This window comes from Salarias fasciatus, chromosome 2, assembly GCF_902148845.1.
Source record: "Salarias fasciatus chromosome 2, fSalaFa1.1, whole genome shotgun sequence".
Lineage (NCBI taxonomy): Eukaryota > Metazoa > Chordata > Actinopteri > Blenniiformes > Blenniidae > Salarias > Salarias fasciatus.
Window position 1 is genome coordinate 7,014,192 of NC_043746.1, and position 18,770 is coordinate 7,032,961.

At 45.7% G+C, this 18,770-nt stretch overlaps 1 protein-coding gene across 4 annotated transcripts in view; it reads left to right on the forward strand.

The window, feature by feature from the left end:
* Positions 1-1,734: 1,734 nt before the first annotated feature.
* Positions 1,735-18,770, forward strand: part of arhgef9a (Cdc42 guanine nucleotide exchange factor (GEF) 9a) — a 48,961-nt gene continuing 31,925 nt past the window's right edge. For 2 of the 4 annotated variants that reach the window (XM_030115751.1, XM_030115768.1), the window contains exons 1-5: positions 1,735-1,962; positions 3,944-5,619; positions 8,762-9,100; positions 9,943-10,069; positions 10,172-10,278. In XM_030115751.1, coding sequence (XP_029971611.1) covers positions 4,018-5,619; positions 8,762-9,100; positions 9,943-10,069; positions 10,172-10,278 — 2,175 coding nt within the window. In that variant the 5' untranslated portion in view covers positions 1,735-1,962; positions 3,944-4,017. The remainder of the gene's footprint in view (positions 1,963-3,943; positions 5,620-8,761; positions 9,101-9,942; positions 10,070-10,171; positions 10,279-18,770) is intronic. The other 2 variants (XM_030115760.1, XM_030115775.1) reach the window with 2 other exon arrangements.

Genomic DNA, 18,770 nt, shown 5'->3' on the forward strand with positions numbered 1-18,770 from the left:
AAATCTCTCACTCGCTTTCAATCACTCATACAAATTGCTCTTTCACTGCAGATAACAGGCTTGTCTGAAAAGGTGAAGCTCTGGGCCTGCTCGAGCCAGGATGTCTTTTGTGACGGGCCGGGGACAGCAGGAAGACTGCTCGGAGTTCTGAGGAAGTCGGCGAGCAAAGGAAGGGAGGGAAGAAGTGAGGGAATGGAAGCAAAGGACACCGACAAACATCCAGTCAGGAGAAAACACCACGAAACGAGAGAACGTCGACGTCTGAAAAACACAGACCGCGCTTTCTGGCACGTATATAAATATAAGAGGAGCCAATTAGGCCGGCACATGGAGCCGTGCGCCGAAGATATTCCTCACAGGAGAGGTCAATCGAAGATGAGCCTGACGTAACACGGAGTGACAGTTGCGGATGAGTTATCGGGGAAGTGTAGCATGTAAATCACCATCTTGCAGCTACTAGCGCCGCTGCCACTACACCCCCGAGTGCTGGAGGCAGCTCCGGGGAGAGGGCCAGGCGGCAGAGAGCACGGCTCCACGGGCGAGCAAGGGAAGCATGGACACACAGAGATATTTACATACAGCCAGACAGACTTCCTGGCATTGTCAGCCTGAGAGCGTTGATGTCAGATCCACTCCTTCCTGTGCAGAAGGGGAGAACGCCATGCGATGACAATGGGCCCAAAACAGGACAAAGAGGAAACGTTTAAATTTAGGCCCCCTTCTTCCACCATCTCCTCTTTCACGGCTATGGAGCTCTGGAGCTGTTTAGTTTCGTGAATTCCTTCAGTTTTTTTCCCCCCCTCCGAGCTCCCTCTCTCTATTGTGTCATTTCAATGGAAGGATTTTCACATTCAGTGCAAATCCCAAAGGAGGATCAGCTAGTGAGACCAGAGTTCAGTCAATCACTTGTTTTCTCTGATGTTTCTTTAGAAATTATGAGTGTTTTTTAACAATCCATCCAACAAGCGCCAGATGGATATAAACAGGCTATAACCATGTATGCTGCAGCAGCTTTAAATAATCAATGAGGCATTTGTTAAAGTGAGTAGTCAAAATGTAATCACAGAGACAATAAATGTGTTCAAACAATGTTGGATATGTAAACTAATGTAATATTTAAAATGAAATTAGCTGTAAATGTATTGCTATCGCTCTTTAGCATGAATAAGATATTCGTCTTCACACGCCTTGTCCTCATTATAAACACTGGCTGAGCTTCTATGGTGGAATGTAATTTGAAGAACAACAGTCTATCATTATCTTTGGCTCAGTGACTCACATCCAGGAGTAAACATGCCAACTATTATCATAAAATATTAAAAACCCACCTAAGCCTGACAGGAAGTACAGTACGAGGTAAGCTTTAATGTTGAGTAGACATTTTAACAGACAGTTCTAAACCAAAGAAATGAAGTGTAATTTAATAATTCCATAATTTCATTTGAGCGCCACATCAAGATAACCCCCGCCCCCCCCCCCCCCCCCCCCCCCCCCCTTCCTAGCGCCGCCCCTCCACTTAAATGAATTAAAAATAATTACTGAGATGTTTTTATGTTTTGACTTTTTATTGTATGCGTGTGGTTATATGTGGGGAGTGGTGTGTGTGTGTGTGTGTGTGTGTGTGTGTGTGTGTGTGTGTGTGTGTGTGTGTGTGTGTCCTCGCGCGCACACGCGCGCGCCCGCGAAGCAGCTTTATCACAAATCACAGCGTCTGCGTCTGCAGAAGCTGGCGGGCCAAGAGTTCACCGGGCTGTCCTCCTCCTGCTCTGAGCGGCGGACTTTTCTCCACCTCTGGCTGATTAAGTTGTGGACTTTTTTCGGGGCAAACTTTAAACACATGTGAGTGTCAGAAAGGAGAAAAGGGAGTCGCTGGATGTTCCGCCGCCCTCTCGGGGAGAGAAGTGGAGCTCAGGGAGGAAGCGCAGCGGAGGACTCCGGCCGGTGTTTCCCTCTTGTTAATGGGTGAGTTTCTGCTTTTAAAAAGTTGCTTCAAACTCATAGGAGGGATTCTGTGTAACTCGCTCGGTCATTTTTCTGTCCGGTCATTCATTTTCACCCGCGACAGCCGAACTTGAAGAAGTTGTTTTTTTTTTTGCCGAGAAGTGTAAACAAACGAAAAAAAAAAGTTTTCTTTCTTTACCAAAATAAAATCTGTTTTAGTTTTATTCTTTGTTTTAACGACATGACTGTCAGATACAAAAAAAAAAAAAGAAAAGAAAAAAGTAAAACCAGTTTCAGCAATGACCGAGCGAGTCACTTTGCGATTTGTAAATATAATAATGAACTCAAAACAATGAAATCAGCCGCCGGTTGGACTGATCGTTACGGCTTTACGCACACAGCGCAGACACGTTGAATAAGTATCGATCCGCCCGGCCGGCTTCCACTCCGCTTTATCCAGCTGAGGGTGGGAATCGACCCCAGTTGACTCTGTAAGGACAGGCTACACCCGAACACACACACACACACACACACACACACACACACACACACACACACACACACACACACACACACACACACACACACACACACACACACACACACACACACACACACCACACACACACACACACACACACACACACACACACACACACACACACACACACACCAAAAAGTCATAATGCATGTATTTGGACTGGAGCCAAACATGCAAACTTCACTCATAAGGACCACCAAGCAAAAGACAGACTTGAACCCCCCCCCTCCCCCTCCTCCCCCCATATGCAAGTATTAAATCTCAATTATTATAACCTCTTAAATTAGCGTTCCAAGTCATTTTATCAAGTTAAAAAACAGACCGGATTAGAGAATAATTGATATTTCAATGGAATATTATTGGAGTTACATTTTATAACCAGGCTGCACAGTGCTGTAGTGGTTAGCTCTCACCTCACAGTGAGATGCCGCGGGTTCGAGTCCAGTCCAGGCCTTTCAGTGTGGAGTTTGCATGTTCTCCCTGTGTGTACATAGTCTTTTCTTCTAGTACTCTGGTGTCCTCCCTCAGTCCAAAAACAGGCATTTGATAGACTGATGACCTGAAGAGAATTCTGCTCTATTGAAGGCTGACAATTAAATAAGTATACAGCACTGGCAATGAAAACAAAAGTCAAAGAATGGCTCAAAATGTAGAAAATCATATTGATAATTTTAGAACAATCCATTTCACTTTAGAAAACTTGAATGAACAATGTATACTTTGCCCCTTAGACTGACATTCCTGTATTTGAAAGCTTGAGGAGTCACTTTTCCTCTGCCCTTCTCGGCTTTATAAATTAAATTGTGGCTTTCTGTTAAAAGACTGCTCTAATTGAAACACATCTGCCATTATGATCTCGTGTAACAACAAAGATGTTTGCTGGGGGCCCCAATTATACAAGCCGCTTCCATACATTAAAGGGATTACAGAAGAGGGAAGGAGGAGGGGGAATTAGCATGTGGTAAGGGCCGCGCTGTCTGAGCATCCTCTTCCTCCGAAGGAGCTTATCTGAGCCGGGATGATGTCACAGCTGGAGCGGGCCTGAAATAACCAGGCATCTCCGTAGTGAGTGTTTCCATGGCGACGCAGCCTCCCAGCGTAAATGGCGGACAGGGACTGTGTCTCAAATAATTACTTTGGATGATATGGGCCAAATTTGGGGAGGGCAGGCGAGGGCGGTGCATGTTGACCGCTGGTACAGAAATCCTCATCTGAGAATCACAGATTGCAGAGACCCATCATAAACTTGTTGTTTTAGTGTTTAAGGAACATTTTGCATTATGTTCATCTTGCATTTGACCTCTGCTGTAGGAAAATATGGCTTGAAATACATTTTGCATTCAGGACAGACGTCTACTGGTGTTTTCAAGAAGCTTTGACATATTATTTTTCGATTTGAAATGACAGGACAGTGGGTTTAATGTCAAACTCCTGAGTAAATATACTGCTCTGTTCCTGCAGGTGTTTGAGAGAGAGGGAGGCCTGGAGCATGATGTCCGTTGGAAGTGATAGCTGACACCGTAGAATGAGAGAGGATGGAGCAGACAGACAACCCTGCCCCTGAGAGCAACAACCCTAATGGGTTTGTCAACCGAGTGTTTAATGTTTCTCTGGATGTGGAGAATGAGACCGGCAGTGTTTCTATTCAGGAGACTGGGCCAGGGCCTGCAGAGGAGCAGGGAGAGATCCACGCTGCCTCCTGTCAGACCCCTGTCAAGGACAGACAGGAGGTCAACCGGAGGCCCCGTGCCACGGGGGGCATATGGAAGATCCTGAATCGAAAGAGAGCTGTCTCGGAGCTGGAGAGGAGACCACACTCAATGATCTTGCCTGGAGAGGCTTCCATCCCTAAACTCTCCTTTGCTGACAAAGTTCGCTCTTTCAAGAAGCTTAAATCCCCCGCTGTGTTCAGAGGGAAGACGGGGAAGCTGTCCAATGCCAAATTCACCAGCTCCTTGGTGGACGAGGAGTCGTTTTGCCGCGAGATCGGCACTCCTCAGCAGTCCAGCAGGGGCACGCTTAAACACCGTGGCAAGAGGCATTCATATGCTGGCTATACAGCAGAGTTCGACTGCTCATTTGAAGACATTGACCTTTCCGCTCCTATGGACGGCCATCAGTCCACTGTAATGGGAGAGGCTGTGACTCAGAACGGCTTCAAACCAACCGAAAGAGTTTCCTATTCTAAAAAAAGCCACAACAATTTATCCAACTGCCAAAAAACTGTGGCGAGCTGTGAGGAGCCCAGCATTAAGGGCAGTCCGAGAACCCACCACGGCGGAGCACGGAGGCATAAAGATGTGTGGAGTTACCTGAGGAGGATTTCCCTTCTGGGGAAGAGCAATCCCGTCTACTCCGAGAGGAGCTTTGAATCCGAGCTGCCCTCACTGGACAAGACCATGGACTCTGACTACGGCTCTGTAGACTTTGAAAGCGTCAGAGACTTTCAGCCTCCGCCCCCGAAACAGTCGGATACCAAGGGGCACTTCGGTGGCCTCTTCAAATTTTTCAACAGCGTGGCAGAAACGGCGAGAAAATGGCGCACGACGTCTCGCTCCTTCTCCCCTCCGGAGGGAGAGAGGTCGCCGGTGAACTCCCCGCGGATGCTGCAGCGCACGGCGGACGGCGTTCACAGTGTGTCCCTGACACTGCACAATGAAGGACTCCCGCAATCCCAGCCTACCCCGTCATCGCCAATGACCGATAAATCCCCACACTCCGGTGGAGCTGACAGCGAGGATCCAGCACCTGTGACAGCTGGGCGCTCCCCCAAGGTGGTGCTGAAAGCCTTCAGGGCATGCCCGGGACAGCGAGCTGTCAATGGCCTTCAGGGTTTTGAGCTTACGGAACAACCTGCGGACGGAGAGGCAAACCACCAGTCCACGGCCGTCGTGGAAAACCACGTCGCTCATTCAGACACGGGAGCTGAAACAGAAGCACAGGTTGAAAGAGGTCAATTGAACTGTGTCTGTCGAGAGGAAAAGGTAGAGGGTCGGACAGGAAATGAGCAGGATTCCAGGGATGCTCCTCTTGACTCCCAGCGTTTACAGGAAGCGAGTGACCAATCACAACAAGGTGATAAAGACAGCACGACCAACAGTGTGCCTGCCTCAGATTCCACAGAAGAAATATTCAAGGTACGTGAGCGCAAACCGAGAGTGAGCTGCATTAATTACCAGCCACTGGAATGTAATAAATGCATCCACTTAAGAAGTCCGTAATTTGTGTTGCTAAACTACTGTTGTGTTTGTTTCTTTCCTTGAGAATAGCATTTTCATGTATAATGTGCCACATTTGTGCCATAATCACATTCCATTGCAGGCTTTTTCCACATCATTAACATTGCCAGGAGCATGCTTCATGTAATTACTGCATAAATGCCCAAAATATCATTTATGTAACTGCTTTAGCTGTGGTCATTCTTTTGCTTTTTCAAATCATCAGTAACACACTCATTCCTTAATGTTCAGCTCATGAGTCGAAGGTGTTGGAACATTAACTGCCAGAGTGAAACAAAGGCAACACAAGGCAGCAGACTGGCAGGACAATGGTTTATTCATCTGCTCTGCCGTTGTCCTTTTGCCCCATCTGTTGGAGAGAGGAGGAAATAGTGATCACAGAGGTGCACAGCACCATACTGTGAGGAGTTTGTCCTCTCTGGGTTCAGCCACCCACATGTTAGCCTGCGAGGGAAGCCTCCATGTTCCGCGGAGCGAGCTCAGCCGTGTGTGGCTGCATCAGCCCCACAGTTGTGTGACGTCTGCGTTTCATGACAGCACCCTTCCCTTTCTCACTCCGTTGGAGGAATTAGTCATCTCCCTTCTAGTCACACCAATGAGTCAGGACACGTTAGCCCCGACTCCTCCTGACAAAATGAGATATGACATCTCAACACTCAGCACACTTTCATAGGGGTTTATTATGCAAAGGCAAGGGCTTTAGCAGAATGGGTTTGTAAGAAGGGCGCTAATGTTCAGTCCCACAATAATTTGGCAGGGTTGTCTCTAGTCTTACGCGTGTTTTAGATGCCTGTAAAAGACATGTAAATTAGGGAGCTTAAGGGCGTCGCGCCTTGCTTATTTAAAAGCGACTAAGAAAATTAGGGCGCAGTATGTGTGAGGCAGGCAAGAGCTTCTGAAAACAAGCGGTGTTGTCTGCTTTAAAGTGTTGCGAGAAAGTCCACCTTCTTTCAGCTGTCAGTGTCTACAGTGGATCCTCTGTCTTGTATTCTTCATCAAGTTGTTTACGTATACATGTTGGAGCCAGGACTGCAAAGCAGCGCTGTGGTGAGCGCTGTCATCTCACAGCGGGTTCCTGGACCAGTCCCGCCAACTGACAAGGCCTTTTTGTGTCGAGTTTGCGTATTCTCCCAGTGCCTGTGTGGATTTTCTCCTGCTTTCAAAAAAATGTGGCCTTTGGCGTAATTGGTGCATCTAAATTCGCCGTCTGGGTGACTGTGAGTAACTGTGCTTCTTTCTGTTTCCCCTGTGATGAACCAGTGACCTCTCTCCAGGGTTTACCCAGGCTGCTTTTAGCAGCTGTAGAGGGATCAATGGGTGAATTCATGAGCAACCAGCTTCATCTGATTCAGATCAGTCATCACTCAGATCAACGTTTTCAGAGTAACTGCGGACGAGTGAGCAGTTATGATTGTAAACACTCTCATATTGAGGACTGGCTACTGGGCACAGATGGTAATAGAGATCATTTATTGGGAATTTATTAAGGGCCTGGAGCCAAATCCAGCTGACTCTAGTTAAGGTTAAGATCTGGACTAGTCACCCATCAGGACAGGACTAGTTAGCATTTAACCTTGAATTGAGATGTTTTGAATGTGGGAGAGAAGCAAAGTACTCAGAGAAAACCCAACTACACTTTCTTCACACTTCGATGTACTGTGCCTTCGTGCATTTTTGACCCCGGTGCAGTAACAGCTGGTGGAAATTATAGGCAAGACACAGAGTATTTATTGTTTATTTGGAAGAAGAAAAAAATCTGAAATCCAAATTATATTATCATTATCGACTAATTTCTATATATTAAAAACCAAATTGATATTGCAACATGTGACAAGATCATTGCATGTTGCCAGTTCGTCTGATGTGGTGCAGCATTAATTCTATTGCAGTATGTGCAATTTAGAGCCACAAATATGTTTTCGGTTTGTGGGAGGAAACTGGAACGCCCAGAGAAAACCTCCAGGCACAGGAAAAACATGCAGACTCCACAGAATAAGCCCCCGAATTCCAACAAATCCAAACCTCTGACTTTAATTTATATGAACTTTTGGTGGAAGATTAGTGAATAACCATGGACAACAGAGTGCTAATTTTTTGAAAGATCATTTAATTTAAGGTTTAATAATTGGAATTGTATCCATCTAATATGTTTTATTGTATAAATTTAGATGAACTCGTATCTGTCAGGTATCCAGATTCTAAAAGTAACAAAAACTCTTCTTAAGGGATCGGATTCATTTTCAAGGCTGTAGGTTGAGAAGACATGCACAAGTATTGAGTAACTTGGGGCAAAACTAGATGAACCATTTAACATATTGATCTGACCTTTGGAACGTTGTGATCTGCAGAATCCGGCTGAAAACCCTAAAGTGATCAGCCGGTGGTTCATCTCAGGACGACTCCGTTCTTGATATGTACACTGCTGTTAGAGCGTGATGATTTTTTGACTTCATAGACGATCTTTCTGATGAGTGAAGACAGAAATGTGTTTCCCCCCCTCTCTCCCAGTGATACAGACCCAACAAGTGCAAAGTTGGTTTTGGCCTATTTTGGAGTTGAGTTGATGAAATTAGCATAGTTTTGGCAGCAGTGACGATTATTGCCGGAGAAAAGTGGGAAGCAGCTACTTGGATGTTTTGTAAACTGAGCTTTGCTAATAAGAGTGTCAGAACTCAAGAGTCACTCACACTGCTGCACAGATAATTTGTCACATTCGCACGCCTGCATGTGTGAGTGGAATATGTTTAGGAGACATGACCACACTGGGAAAATCCTCTCCAATATTCATCAAATGCTTAAAAATAAACTCCACCTGTCATCCTCTCTAAGATGTAGCTGCCAATAATCTTGGCAAGTGTTTAGCTATTGATGCCTCACAATTAGGAGCAGGAGCTCACGGCTGATGGATGGTTTCTGAATGAAATATGAGGTTGTTGTTGTAGAATCTACCGAGACATTTTCTCCCAATTCCCGACTCAAGATATGCAATGTTGCACCTTTATCTGGGCCAAAAAATGCTGAGAGTCTGTGCCAATCACAGCTGTGCGAGCAGATTGCCAGCCAGACAGGCTGCAGCGTCAGACAGCCGGGGCCCGCCGTGCCCCACTCCGGCACAGAGAGGACCTCTGTACCCCGCAAGCGCCCTCGTCCCCGCCCCCGCCCGGCCTCGGTGGCGCTGGACCTGCGGCGGCACAACCCGGACCGGGATCTCTACAGCCACTACAGCGAGGTGGGCTCGCTGGCCCGTCGGAGACGCAGGCCCGCCCCCGCCGTGCAGCTCTCCCCGGATCAGAGACGGACGGCCGGCCGAGCCAGGCCGTGCTCCGTCATAGAGACCAGTGTTACTAGGGAGACGCAGTCCACGGAGCTGCATCACAGAGTAAGATGTCAAACAACACATGCATATGTCCACTGGTATAATATTGACAAATAGTCTCATAAATATCCCCACGTGGGCAGTTTTGAAAAATAGATGTATTTATATGAACATATCTCATCCCGGTGTTGGGGAGAAAAAAAATCAGTGCAGATGGGCCAAGTCTCACTTGTAGTCGCCACCAACTCACAGATAAATATAGCTCTGGCCCATAATGAATCAAACACACACTACAGACTTTGAAGGGCAGCCCAATGCTAACCCAGTATTTATACACCACTCTCTGTTAGCTGCAACAATGGCTGCATGCTCTGCCTCATTTCCACAGGCCTGGATTTCTGGATGCTGCTTTTTCCCTCGGCTCACTTTCTCCTCTTCCTCCTTTTTTCCCCTCCCTTCCCTCCCTCCATCCCCTCCATCTCTCTCCCTCTCCCTTTCTTTCTTTTCTCTTTGTGGCTTTTCTTTCACTCTCCCTCGTTCACCAGTCTTTTCTCTGTGGCCAATTTTCTGCCTCATCGCTCCCATAAGCTCTACCTCTCATGTCCTAACTCAGAGTCAGTTCATTTTAACCTGAGAGACCGCCTGGTTGGCATGATGTATAGTCTCTCATGGTTTGCTGCAGGGCATGCACACCGACCAATGCACCAGAATAGACTTGCTTGACGTGAAATACTTTAATTCACTGCAAAAAAAAAAAAAAAAAGGGACAAGGTAGAAAAGGGCTTCTCTTTTTTCATGTGAAGGACAGAAGAGTGATTGTATTCAACCTTGTGTGTGTCTGTGTGTGTATCAGAATAGCAATGTATGGAGTATAGGTGATGTTCTAACCACTCAGTCCCCTCCAGGCCTTGTCTCGCCCTCTGGGGGTGTCACCGCTAGAGCCCCCCCACAGGGCATCTCTCCAGAGATGTCGCTCCCTGCCGCTCCCCCCCAGCACTCTCACAGCTTTGGCTCTGCTCCTGCCGACATCAGGTATCGTTTATGTTTTTATTTGCAATATGCTGACCGGTACTTCTTTGGCACGTTGAGCCTGAGTGGGTATGAGTGGATTTTGTTTCTTTTCCTTTATCCCAGGAGACATGGGTCATTCTTCATCCGTGCGTCTGCGGTCTGGAGGCTCCGGCAGCTGCAGGAGGAGGAGGCTGCTCAGACCCGGGTCAGAACCGCTGCAGGTTAACATAGTGAGTGCCACTCACCCTGTAAAAAAACACACACATATACAAATGCAGATTCGTGTGGTCGCTGCTTTCACTGTGATAAGCGCTGTGCGCACCAGTGGATTAATAACTCAGTGGTTTTCAAAGGTAATGTTTACACACACAACATGAACTCCTTCCCTTGGCAGATACATGAAAACACGTGGCTGGAATTTATTATTCATCAGACGCATGACTGATAACCTCTTACTGATCTTGTAAGATGGGGATGACAAGGCACCGGTCAATGTTTCATCAGATGATGAAGGGAGTGATCCATGAAGACAGTGTCCATGTGGATTGATGCCGTGCGCTACTCTCAGGCCATTACTCATCCCCACTTGGGCACCCAGAATTTCAGACGTGCCGAGGACACGTGCGGTTCCCTGACTGCAGAGTGGCATTAAATCACGTCTTTATACCTGGTGCGCCGGAATCTCAGAGAAGTGTCTTTGTCGGAGTGTAAAATTAGCTGCGGAGTATGCTGGAGTCATACTACTCGGGAAGAGAAACCAGGCATTTCTGAATTGATGCTTTCATGTGTGAGCAGCCTCGGGGGGATAGTAGTGGGAAGAGATAGAGTTTTTTTTTTTTTCAGAGTTTTCCTAAAATATCCTGACAGGATGGTGCACATTTCTGAGGCTTGCTCCAGAATTCACAACAGTTTCACCACAATGCACAAGATCTGTACTCTACATGTAATCTGTAAAGCCACACTGGACCTCGAGAGCAAATGCAAAGCAAAGTTTCAGACAAATAAAATGACAGAGGTCCATCTGAGGTGGAGGTGAAGACAGAAATTCACAGATCCTTGTTGGCATGCACTAATTATTTCATGCACCGTATTACATGGACACACTCATTGTGTTATATATTCACAAAAATATCTGCACAGCGTTTCACACATTTCTGTGTCCACATAAATCTCATCACAGACACACAACTTTCATTACTATGCAAATACTAATTTTGAATATACACACACAGAGAGCTCTGCACATGCACGCCTCAGTCATTCTGTTGCTATATTAGCCCCATAGATAGATCTCAGCCAAGTACAACATGCCTTTACACAGACTCACTGAGGTTTGCCTGCGATACACTCTGTAATCCACAATAAGGAACCTGATTTTATCACAGTTTTCTCCTTGAGTTAGGAACAATGGGTTCTCAGTTCTAACTCGCCTCCGCATTAAAGAAATTAGTAGACTGCACGTTTGAAGAAGTGATACTACCGCATTTAAGCTTTGATGATAACTTTTCATCGCTGATCTAAATAGTGTTTGTGAACCGCTGCACGTCGTTGCCATGACACTGGCTGGCTCCTGTTCATCCTCGTGCTTCTATCTTTAGGCAGCCTTTTTAAGCGTGAGCTAAATCGAGAACGTGTGTGGGTGAGAGAGAGAAAAAGGGGTGGGAGAGAAGGGAAGAGAGATGCTCCCTTTTGTCGCGGCCCTCCCCTGGGCGAGGGAACATGGACACTTTACACTGGAAATGCCTCGTGTGGTGTGTGTGTGTGTGTGTGTTTCAGTAGTGAGAGAAGTCCTTGTGCAGCAGGCTGAAATTTAAAGGATGATGGTGTCAAAGTGCCCACAATCTGGAAAAAATAGGACAAATTCAGTTCCAAAAAAATCCTATTACAGTCAAGCCAGAGTTAGATTGAACACCGTGAACATTTTAGTGTGAAACTGTAGGGATGTGTTTGTTTTCACAATAACTGATCTGATGACGGAGTTAATAAGTGCCACTGTTTTGGAGAGAAAGCGTTTGTTGGTACATTTCCCTGCCGTGTGCGTTTCGTCTGCGTGCCACTGTGTTTGGCATGACAACAGTAATGCAGCTTAGCACGGCGTCGCTCTCTGCAGTGCAGTCGAACGGTTGAGAGCTGTATGGATCTGGTAGGCTCGTCATGGTCGGATCTGCTGCTTCAGATCCGGGGTAGTGTGTGTTACAATCTTCCTGTTTGGATGACATCTCAGGCTTAGAGGCCGCAGGCAGAGAGAAAGCATTCTCACTGCAGTGGATTAAGTGCTAATGCTGACGCCTCTCTTCTCCCTTTCATTTAAATGGATTTCTCCCCCAGTCAGTCGCTCCTCTCCTCTCCTCTCCTCTCTGCTCCTCTCCTCTCCTCTCCGATGCAGATGAGAGGACAGTCTCCCTGTGTGTTACTAATGCCTTGCCCGAAGCTTTGCTGTCAACTTGTCAGAAAAGAGGGCCTGTCTTATTAAAGGCTCCGTGCAGATTAAGAGTTTCAACAGAAATCTTATATGATTAAGTTTGGGCCAACCTAGGTCTGTCTGGGCATAATCATATTATGCAATGCGATCTATTTATTATGAACGCATGAGTCAGCAGGCAGTGGCTAGCTGGGCAAATATGGCAGCGAGGGAAAAAGGACAATGTGGAGATGAATGAGTCCTCGTACGCACACACTTGTTCCGATGTGTTTTATTAGTTAATTCAACCACATGCAGAGGTTTTTGTAAAATATTTTGTGTATTAGACCTTTAGCCCCTACCATACGCCCTCTGATGTGCACACTTAGTGCATTGAGAATTTATCTGTCAGGATGCGTGAGTCAGTGCATTGACAACTTCATGATTTGGTGAGGAATGAATCGCAGCGGCTCGTGATGTCTCTGTCAGACACACTGTGAATGTGTAGCATTTGTTTCACCCGAGGCTTTTTTTTCTTTCGGTACCTGTTAAAAAAAAAAAAAAGGGAGAGGAAAAAAGAAAGCAGGGAATGGGTTTTGTGCAAAATACCCACTTGTGCAGTTTTCAACCCACAACCCTTTATCAGTTCAAGCACACATGTACTGAGACTTATCCAGTCGCCGGCTAATGCTGCTCGCTAAGAGGTGACGGGTCACTAACTGGATTTGAGCAGGTGGTTACAGAACGACCTTTTTGAATCCTTTTCTTCCCAGGTGTGTGCTGTCGCTGGTGTGCAGCGTGGTCATGTGACTTCATGCTAACATGTATGGAGTGCATTTTTTCTCTGGGCTCAGGGCATTTATCTTATATAACTCCAGAGAGGGGAAGTTTTTTTTCTTCTTCTTCTTCTTCTTTTCCCCTCTCTGTAAAAGCCTTTTCATTTTTAGATGGCAGCATGTTCCCCAGTACTTGAGGAGCTGGGCCCTGACTCACTGGTGGTGAATCCTGTTTCACAGCGTTTCCACATCAGCCGCTGTGTTTTGTGGGATCATGCATGCCTGTGCATGCACAGATCTGTGTCTGTGCTTTTCTTCAAGCACTTATCTCATCAGGGCCAGTATTTGTACAAGTTCATCACTCAAGCTCTGTCATGCCGCTGCCACTGTCGGACAGTGGGGATATTTTGGTGGATGGCTTCACTGATATCACAACAACACGCAGTCATTTCTGTTATGAGACTGTTTAGAGCCTGGAGCACTTTGGAGCTTGTTATGCAGCACCAGTTGGACTATTTGTGACAGTTTCTCGCTCTGATTTACCCTCAGCCGTCAGTGTGCGCTCTTTGTGTAATGCACTGTTTATTTTCATTGCAGTTTGATGACTTGATATTAGGGGAAGAGTACTTTCTATGATCCTAAGTTGAAAATACTCAAGTTTGGAGGGTAATATAATCGCCATGTTATTTGCAATTAAATGTACTTCCTCTCTTTTCACTATGTTGTCACTTCTTGTGTTGTTGGTCCGTTTGTGATTGATCCCGTGATCAGGTTTAAATCTTCAGTGCATCGGGTTCAACTGCATTTGTTCAAGCGGAATTCACTTTCGCAATTTTTTTTTGGCAAAGATTTAAAATGATGAGTCACCTAATTCATCATTGGCACATTCTGACCCGAAAATGAATTAAGCCAATCATTTCAAATCCCATTCACTTTAAGAGACACTTGTACAGCGGTGTGCTCTTATTACGTGGGCGGATTTGCCAAACAAGTGCATAATACTGTTTTTATGCAGAGAAAATGACTTCAGTGTGCAGCGATGCGGTGACTGAGGATCACAGCCACGTGAGATTGTGTGATAGCTGACCAGCGCGAGCTGAAACATCTTCTCCATCTAAACCCTGCTTACACTTTCCTTCATGCCATGGATGAGTTCCTTCCAAACCGTTAAACTGGTTTGTCTAAATACACAATGTCCCAATTTGGAAATGCACAGATTGTACTGTTGATAATGCTGCAAGTGATTTAATCGACTCAGAGGGAGTACATGCGAAACTTCAACTTCTGATTAATGCTTTTAAAATAAACAGCAGAAAAACAATTGTGAGACGAAAAAAACGGACATGCAGCATTCTTCGCTCTCAGAATAGCATGAAATCAGTAATTGAACATGATCAGTTTTGCATTTAGGCAAAAACAAAAGGCCTGTTTGACTAAGATCCTGTGTAAAGCGTGATAAATTACCTTCTCCCGTGAACTGATTGCTCTTTTGGTTTGTGTGCGTTGATGTGCATAAGTGACAAAAGAGGTTTTCAAATGAGGGTTTTGTGTGAATTCAATAATCTTTCCATGAAAACAATCTGCTGGAAATAGTGTAGTTTCTGTGTTTGTGTTTCTGCATTCACCATGGAGTGATTAGATGGAGCTCATATGTGGCAAATGAAACCTATTATTTGCCATATTGAGTTATTAAACATATCAAAGCATTACAGAAAATAAAGGTAAATCAATACATATGTTTGGTAATCTATCACAAAATCATGAAAGTGTAGTAACACCGAGGAGATTCTGGAAAGATTGCAGTGTAGAAAATATCTTTTAATCGAGTCCGCAAATAATAGTTTTGTGGAGCCAGCTGATGAAAAGCTTCTCACCACAGTAACAGCAGCACCTCTGCTGAAGACTGTGTCTATTTGCACCACAACAAATGCAATCATAATCAATTTTTAGACAATGGAAATATTAAAACACAGGCTTGAGATTTTGTATTTAAGAAAGTGAATGCAGAAAACTGAGTATGTGTGTTATGTTGCAGGTTTTTCAGAGGCGATCATCAATGCCTCCTGTTCATAACTCAGCTTTCACACATGGACGTGTGGACTACCAAGTTTACTTGTACTCCAAACCTTTTATAGATCCTAACCAGTTACTTAATTCAGTGATTTACAGGCAGCGATCATGTTTTCACTGAACACAAGAAATAAACACATCGGCCTGAAGTTTAACACCATTTAAACTCACTTTGACAAACAATGACAAGGACTAAACTCCTGATTAGATGTTCTGGAGGACCTTTGGATGAGCCTTCATAACAGAATTACTTCACATTTTGTCACTGTTGTAGAATAAAACCAGGACATTTCGAAGTCTTTTTCCTTCTACTACATGTTTCACAAGTGATAATAAAACACACTCCTTCACTGAGAGCAGGTTTGGGGTCCAAAACCTTTTCTGTGGGGGAAAAAAAAAGAAAGCCTACTCTATTGATGTTATTGGGGAAGATATTTCTCCACATTTAACCTATTCCATACAAAGTTGTCCTTAGTTGGCATTAAGTATAAATCAGGTTTTCTGAAAATACATGAAACGCTGGGCCACCAGTGAGTCATCCAGTAAGAGGTTGTGTTTTTTTTTTTTTTTTTTTTAAGAGGGTGAGAATCAGTCTCTTCACACGTCAGATATGTACAGAGGCAGTCCTGGCCTAGAGGTTAAAGCAGACAGCTTTTGACTGAAAGGTCAGATTTGGAATCGCAGCGCTCCCGAATCCCACTGAGGGTTGGTATCAGTAAGAACACCCAGCGTGAGGCTGGTGCCGAGTCATATGTGTGGATGACGTGATGTGCTGTGGCGACCCCCGGGAGGGAGCCATCCTCGTATTTTAATACGTGCATCACCTCTAAGCATGCCGAGCTTCCTCTAACTATGCGATTGAGCAGTCGTAGCGATAATAAAATGCAGAGCTCTAAACTTGCTCAGTTTGTGATGGCCTGACACAATGAGACAGAAGCTAACTGCCTGTACAGTATTCTGCTAGTTAGAATGTATCCTGCAGGCCTCTGTGAAAGACGGGCTGGATTTTTCTGGCAGCTGCCACTTCTTGTATACATTATTTAGCTTAACTTTCTTCCTCTGACCTCCCCGGCTCCCTGCTACTCCACATGCGGCATCACAGAATACCCCGAATCGCATATAGGTACCGGTATTATGCAACCTCGCTTTCTTCTTATACGTCTTCACCCTCCGTCCACCTCCGTCAGCCCTCCCTCCCTCCCTCCGTCGGCCCCTTCTCTGTTTTCCCCTCCTCTCATCCGTTCCCCCTTCCAGGTTTGTGAAAACACCTGCTTCCTGCGGCCGTAGTGTTTTTATGTGTGATAGCACGCAGGTCTGTGTGAGCATCCCTGCCCCGGCGTTGTGGTGGAGTTTGGACGGTGGGCTTGTTAGCGAGCGCCTCGCAGGACGGCACGCTATCAGGTGCAGTCTGCGAAGCCTTTGATGGCAGAAGCCGACCTATCAACAAAAAGAACGGCGCTCAGAAAGACAGAATACCAAACAAGCCTCCACCCAAATATGGTTCCACTGCAGAGTTTTGCATTTCAATCTGCTGTTCTGCTTTTGAACTCTTGTGGCAAGGAAGCAGTGAGAATGTGAAATCGCTCCTGCTCAGAGGGCAGGTGGAGTTTTGTAAGCACCTCCCCGCCATTCACCCTGAGCAGCACATCCATGGGAACGGCGGTTTATTGTGAGTGGGCTCTTCATTGCTCGGCCCATGTCTCTCAGGCGATGCCAGAAGCGCTACAATAAAAATCTAAATATAGAATAATTTACCAACGTAGAGCAAACACAGCATGTAAATGCAGCTGTCAGAAAATTTCAGGAGAAATAGAAGGGCTCCTCTTTCCGCCCTCCCCGCCGTCGGGGGCCGCAGGTGGTGGGCGATGCTCTGATGAATGGTGACATGAGCGAGCGCGCTCACTCCGCTCACAACCAGCAACAGCACAATTGCTGGTTTAGACAAGCAAGCAAATCCTCGCAAAGGTCCTCTGGCTTTATCCCTCATGCCACAGCTGGGGTCTCAAATGACCAATTATTTAAGTACACATTGGCACTGATGCAGAACAGAAGCAGAAATTGGAAAAATGAGATTGTAGATTCAACAGAGTGTCTTAATGCCGCTTGTTTTTTATTTTCAGTTCGTGGAAAGCTGCCGTGCCGCGTTCAGGGAGCTTGTTACAGTGTATTTTATCAGAAGGCATTGTTTCCTCTCCATTTGAATTACTTTACAGAAATCTCACACTGGTCATTTAAATCAACTTCCACTCCTGAGATGTTTCGGGGAGGTGCTTTAATAAGCTTCCGAGTGGAGGAGTCAAAAACAATTGAAAGAGCAGACTTTTCAGAGACAGAGTGAAATATGTTCTTTATCTCATCATCTATATTTCTCATTTTTATTATTAATAAAATACTGTACACAATATAATCATGGCTGCAGAAATAGCTACATAATTGGGGGAATGTGCATATTTGATTCCCGAAGAGATGAGAAAATTGCAGCCTTTCAGGAGAATGTGGGATAAATATGAAGCCACATCCAGCGACTGCTTAGATTAATCCAAACAGTGGAAGTCTGACGGAGTCTTTCCAGTATAATTTAGATTTTTAGAGAGGTACAGAAGGCCCGTGTTGAGTTGCAGCTCTGTGCATAACCATTAATGCCAAAAATACATTTTTTTCCCTCATTTATCACAACATCGTTAAATTTTTGTCGCATAAGTGAGGACAGCAGGTGAAGGGTACATCAAGAAAGCTTGTAGTTTTAGTGTTTCTCCTCGGCAACCTTGTCTTCAAAAGCCTGTTTTTATTCCACAAGAGACCTCATATACCTTAAGTTGAGGCGGTGTTTATTCACAGGCTCTCTGCCTTCAGTTCTGCTGGAGCTGCACAACGTTACGCAGTCTCACGAGGGGCCGACGCGCAAAGCACAGTCGCAGGATGGATTCATCATCTTCCACCGGCTCAGAACACACAGATATCGTTCTGATTTATCATTAAATTACGATTCTCCTCTTCTGGCCCCGTGGCTACATCGTGCACAGGCAGGAATATTCCTCCCAAAGCTGTGAGAGACAGAGGAATGACATGATATTGCTTTTTGATGCATTTAACCGCCGTTTCTCCACCCTACTTGGCACGGCCTCTCTCCTCTCCCTCAGCTGTCTGAGGCCGTTTCTCAAATCCGTCCATGCTCTGACCCACTGACTCGACTTTATACTGAACGCCAAATTGAGCTGAACGAATAAACAGCTGATGGATGAACAATGGTGACAAAACTGCGTTCAGGAAAAGTCCAGCGATTTATTTTTAGGACGCTTTGTGGCTGCAGGGCCTGGGAGGAAGCAGGAAGTCAGTGTGGTTGCCGTGGGGACAGGAGGAGAAGAAAAGAATTGGAGCAGACTGGAGGGGAAATGGGTGTGGTGGGCTTTGCCTCCCATTAGTGAAATACCTACTGACCACAAACAGCTTCATTTGCAAGCTCTGAAATGTCCAC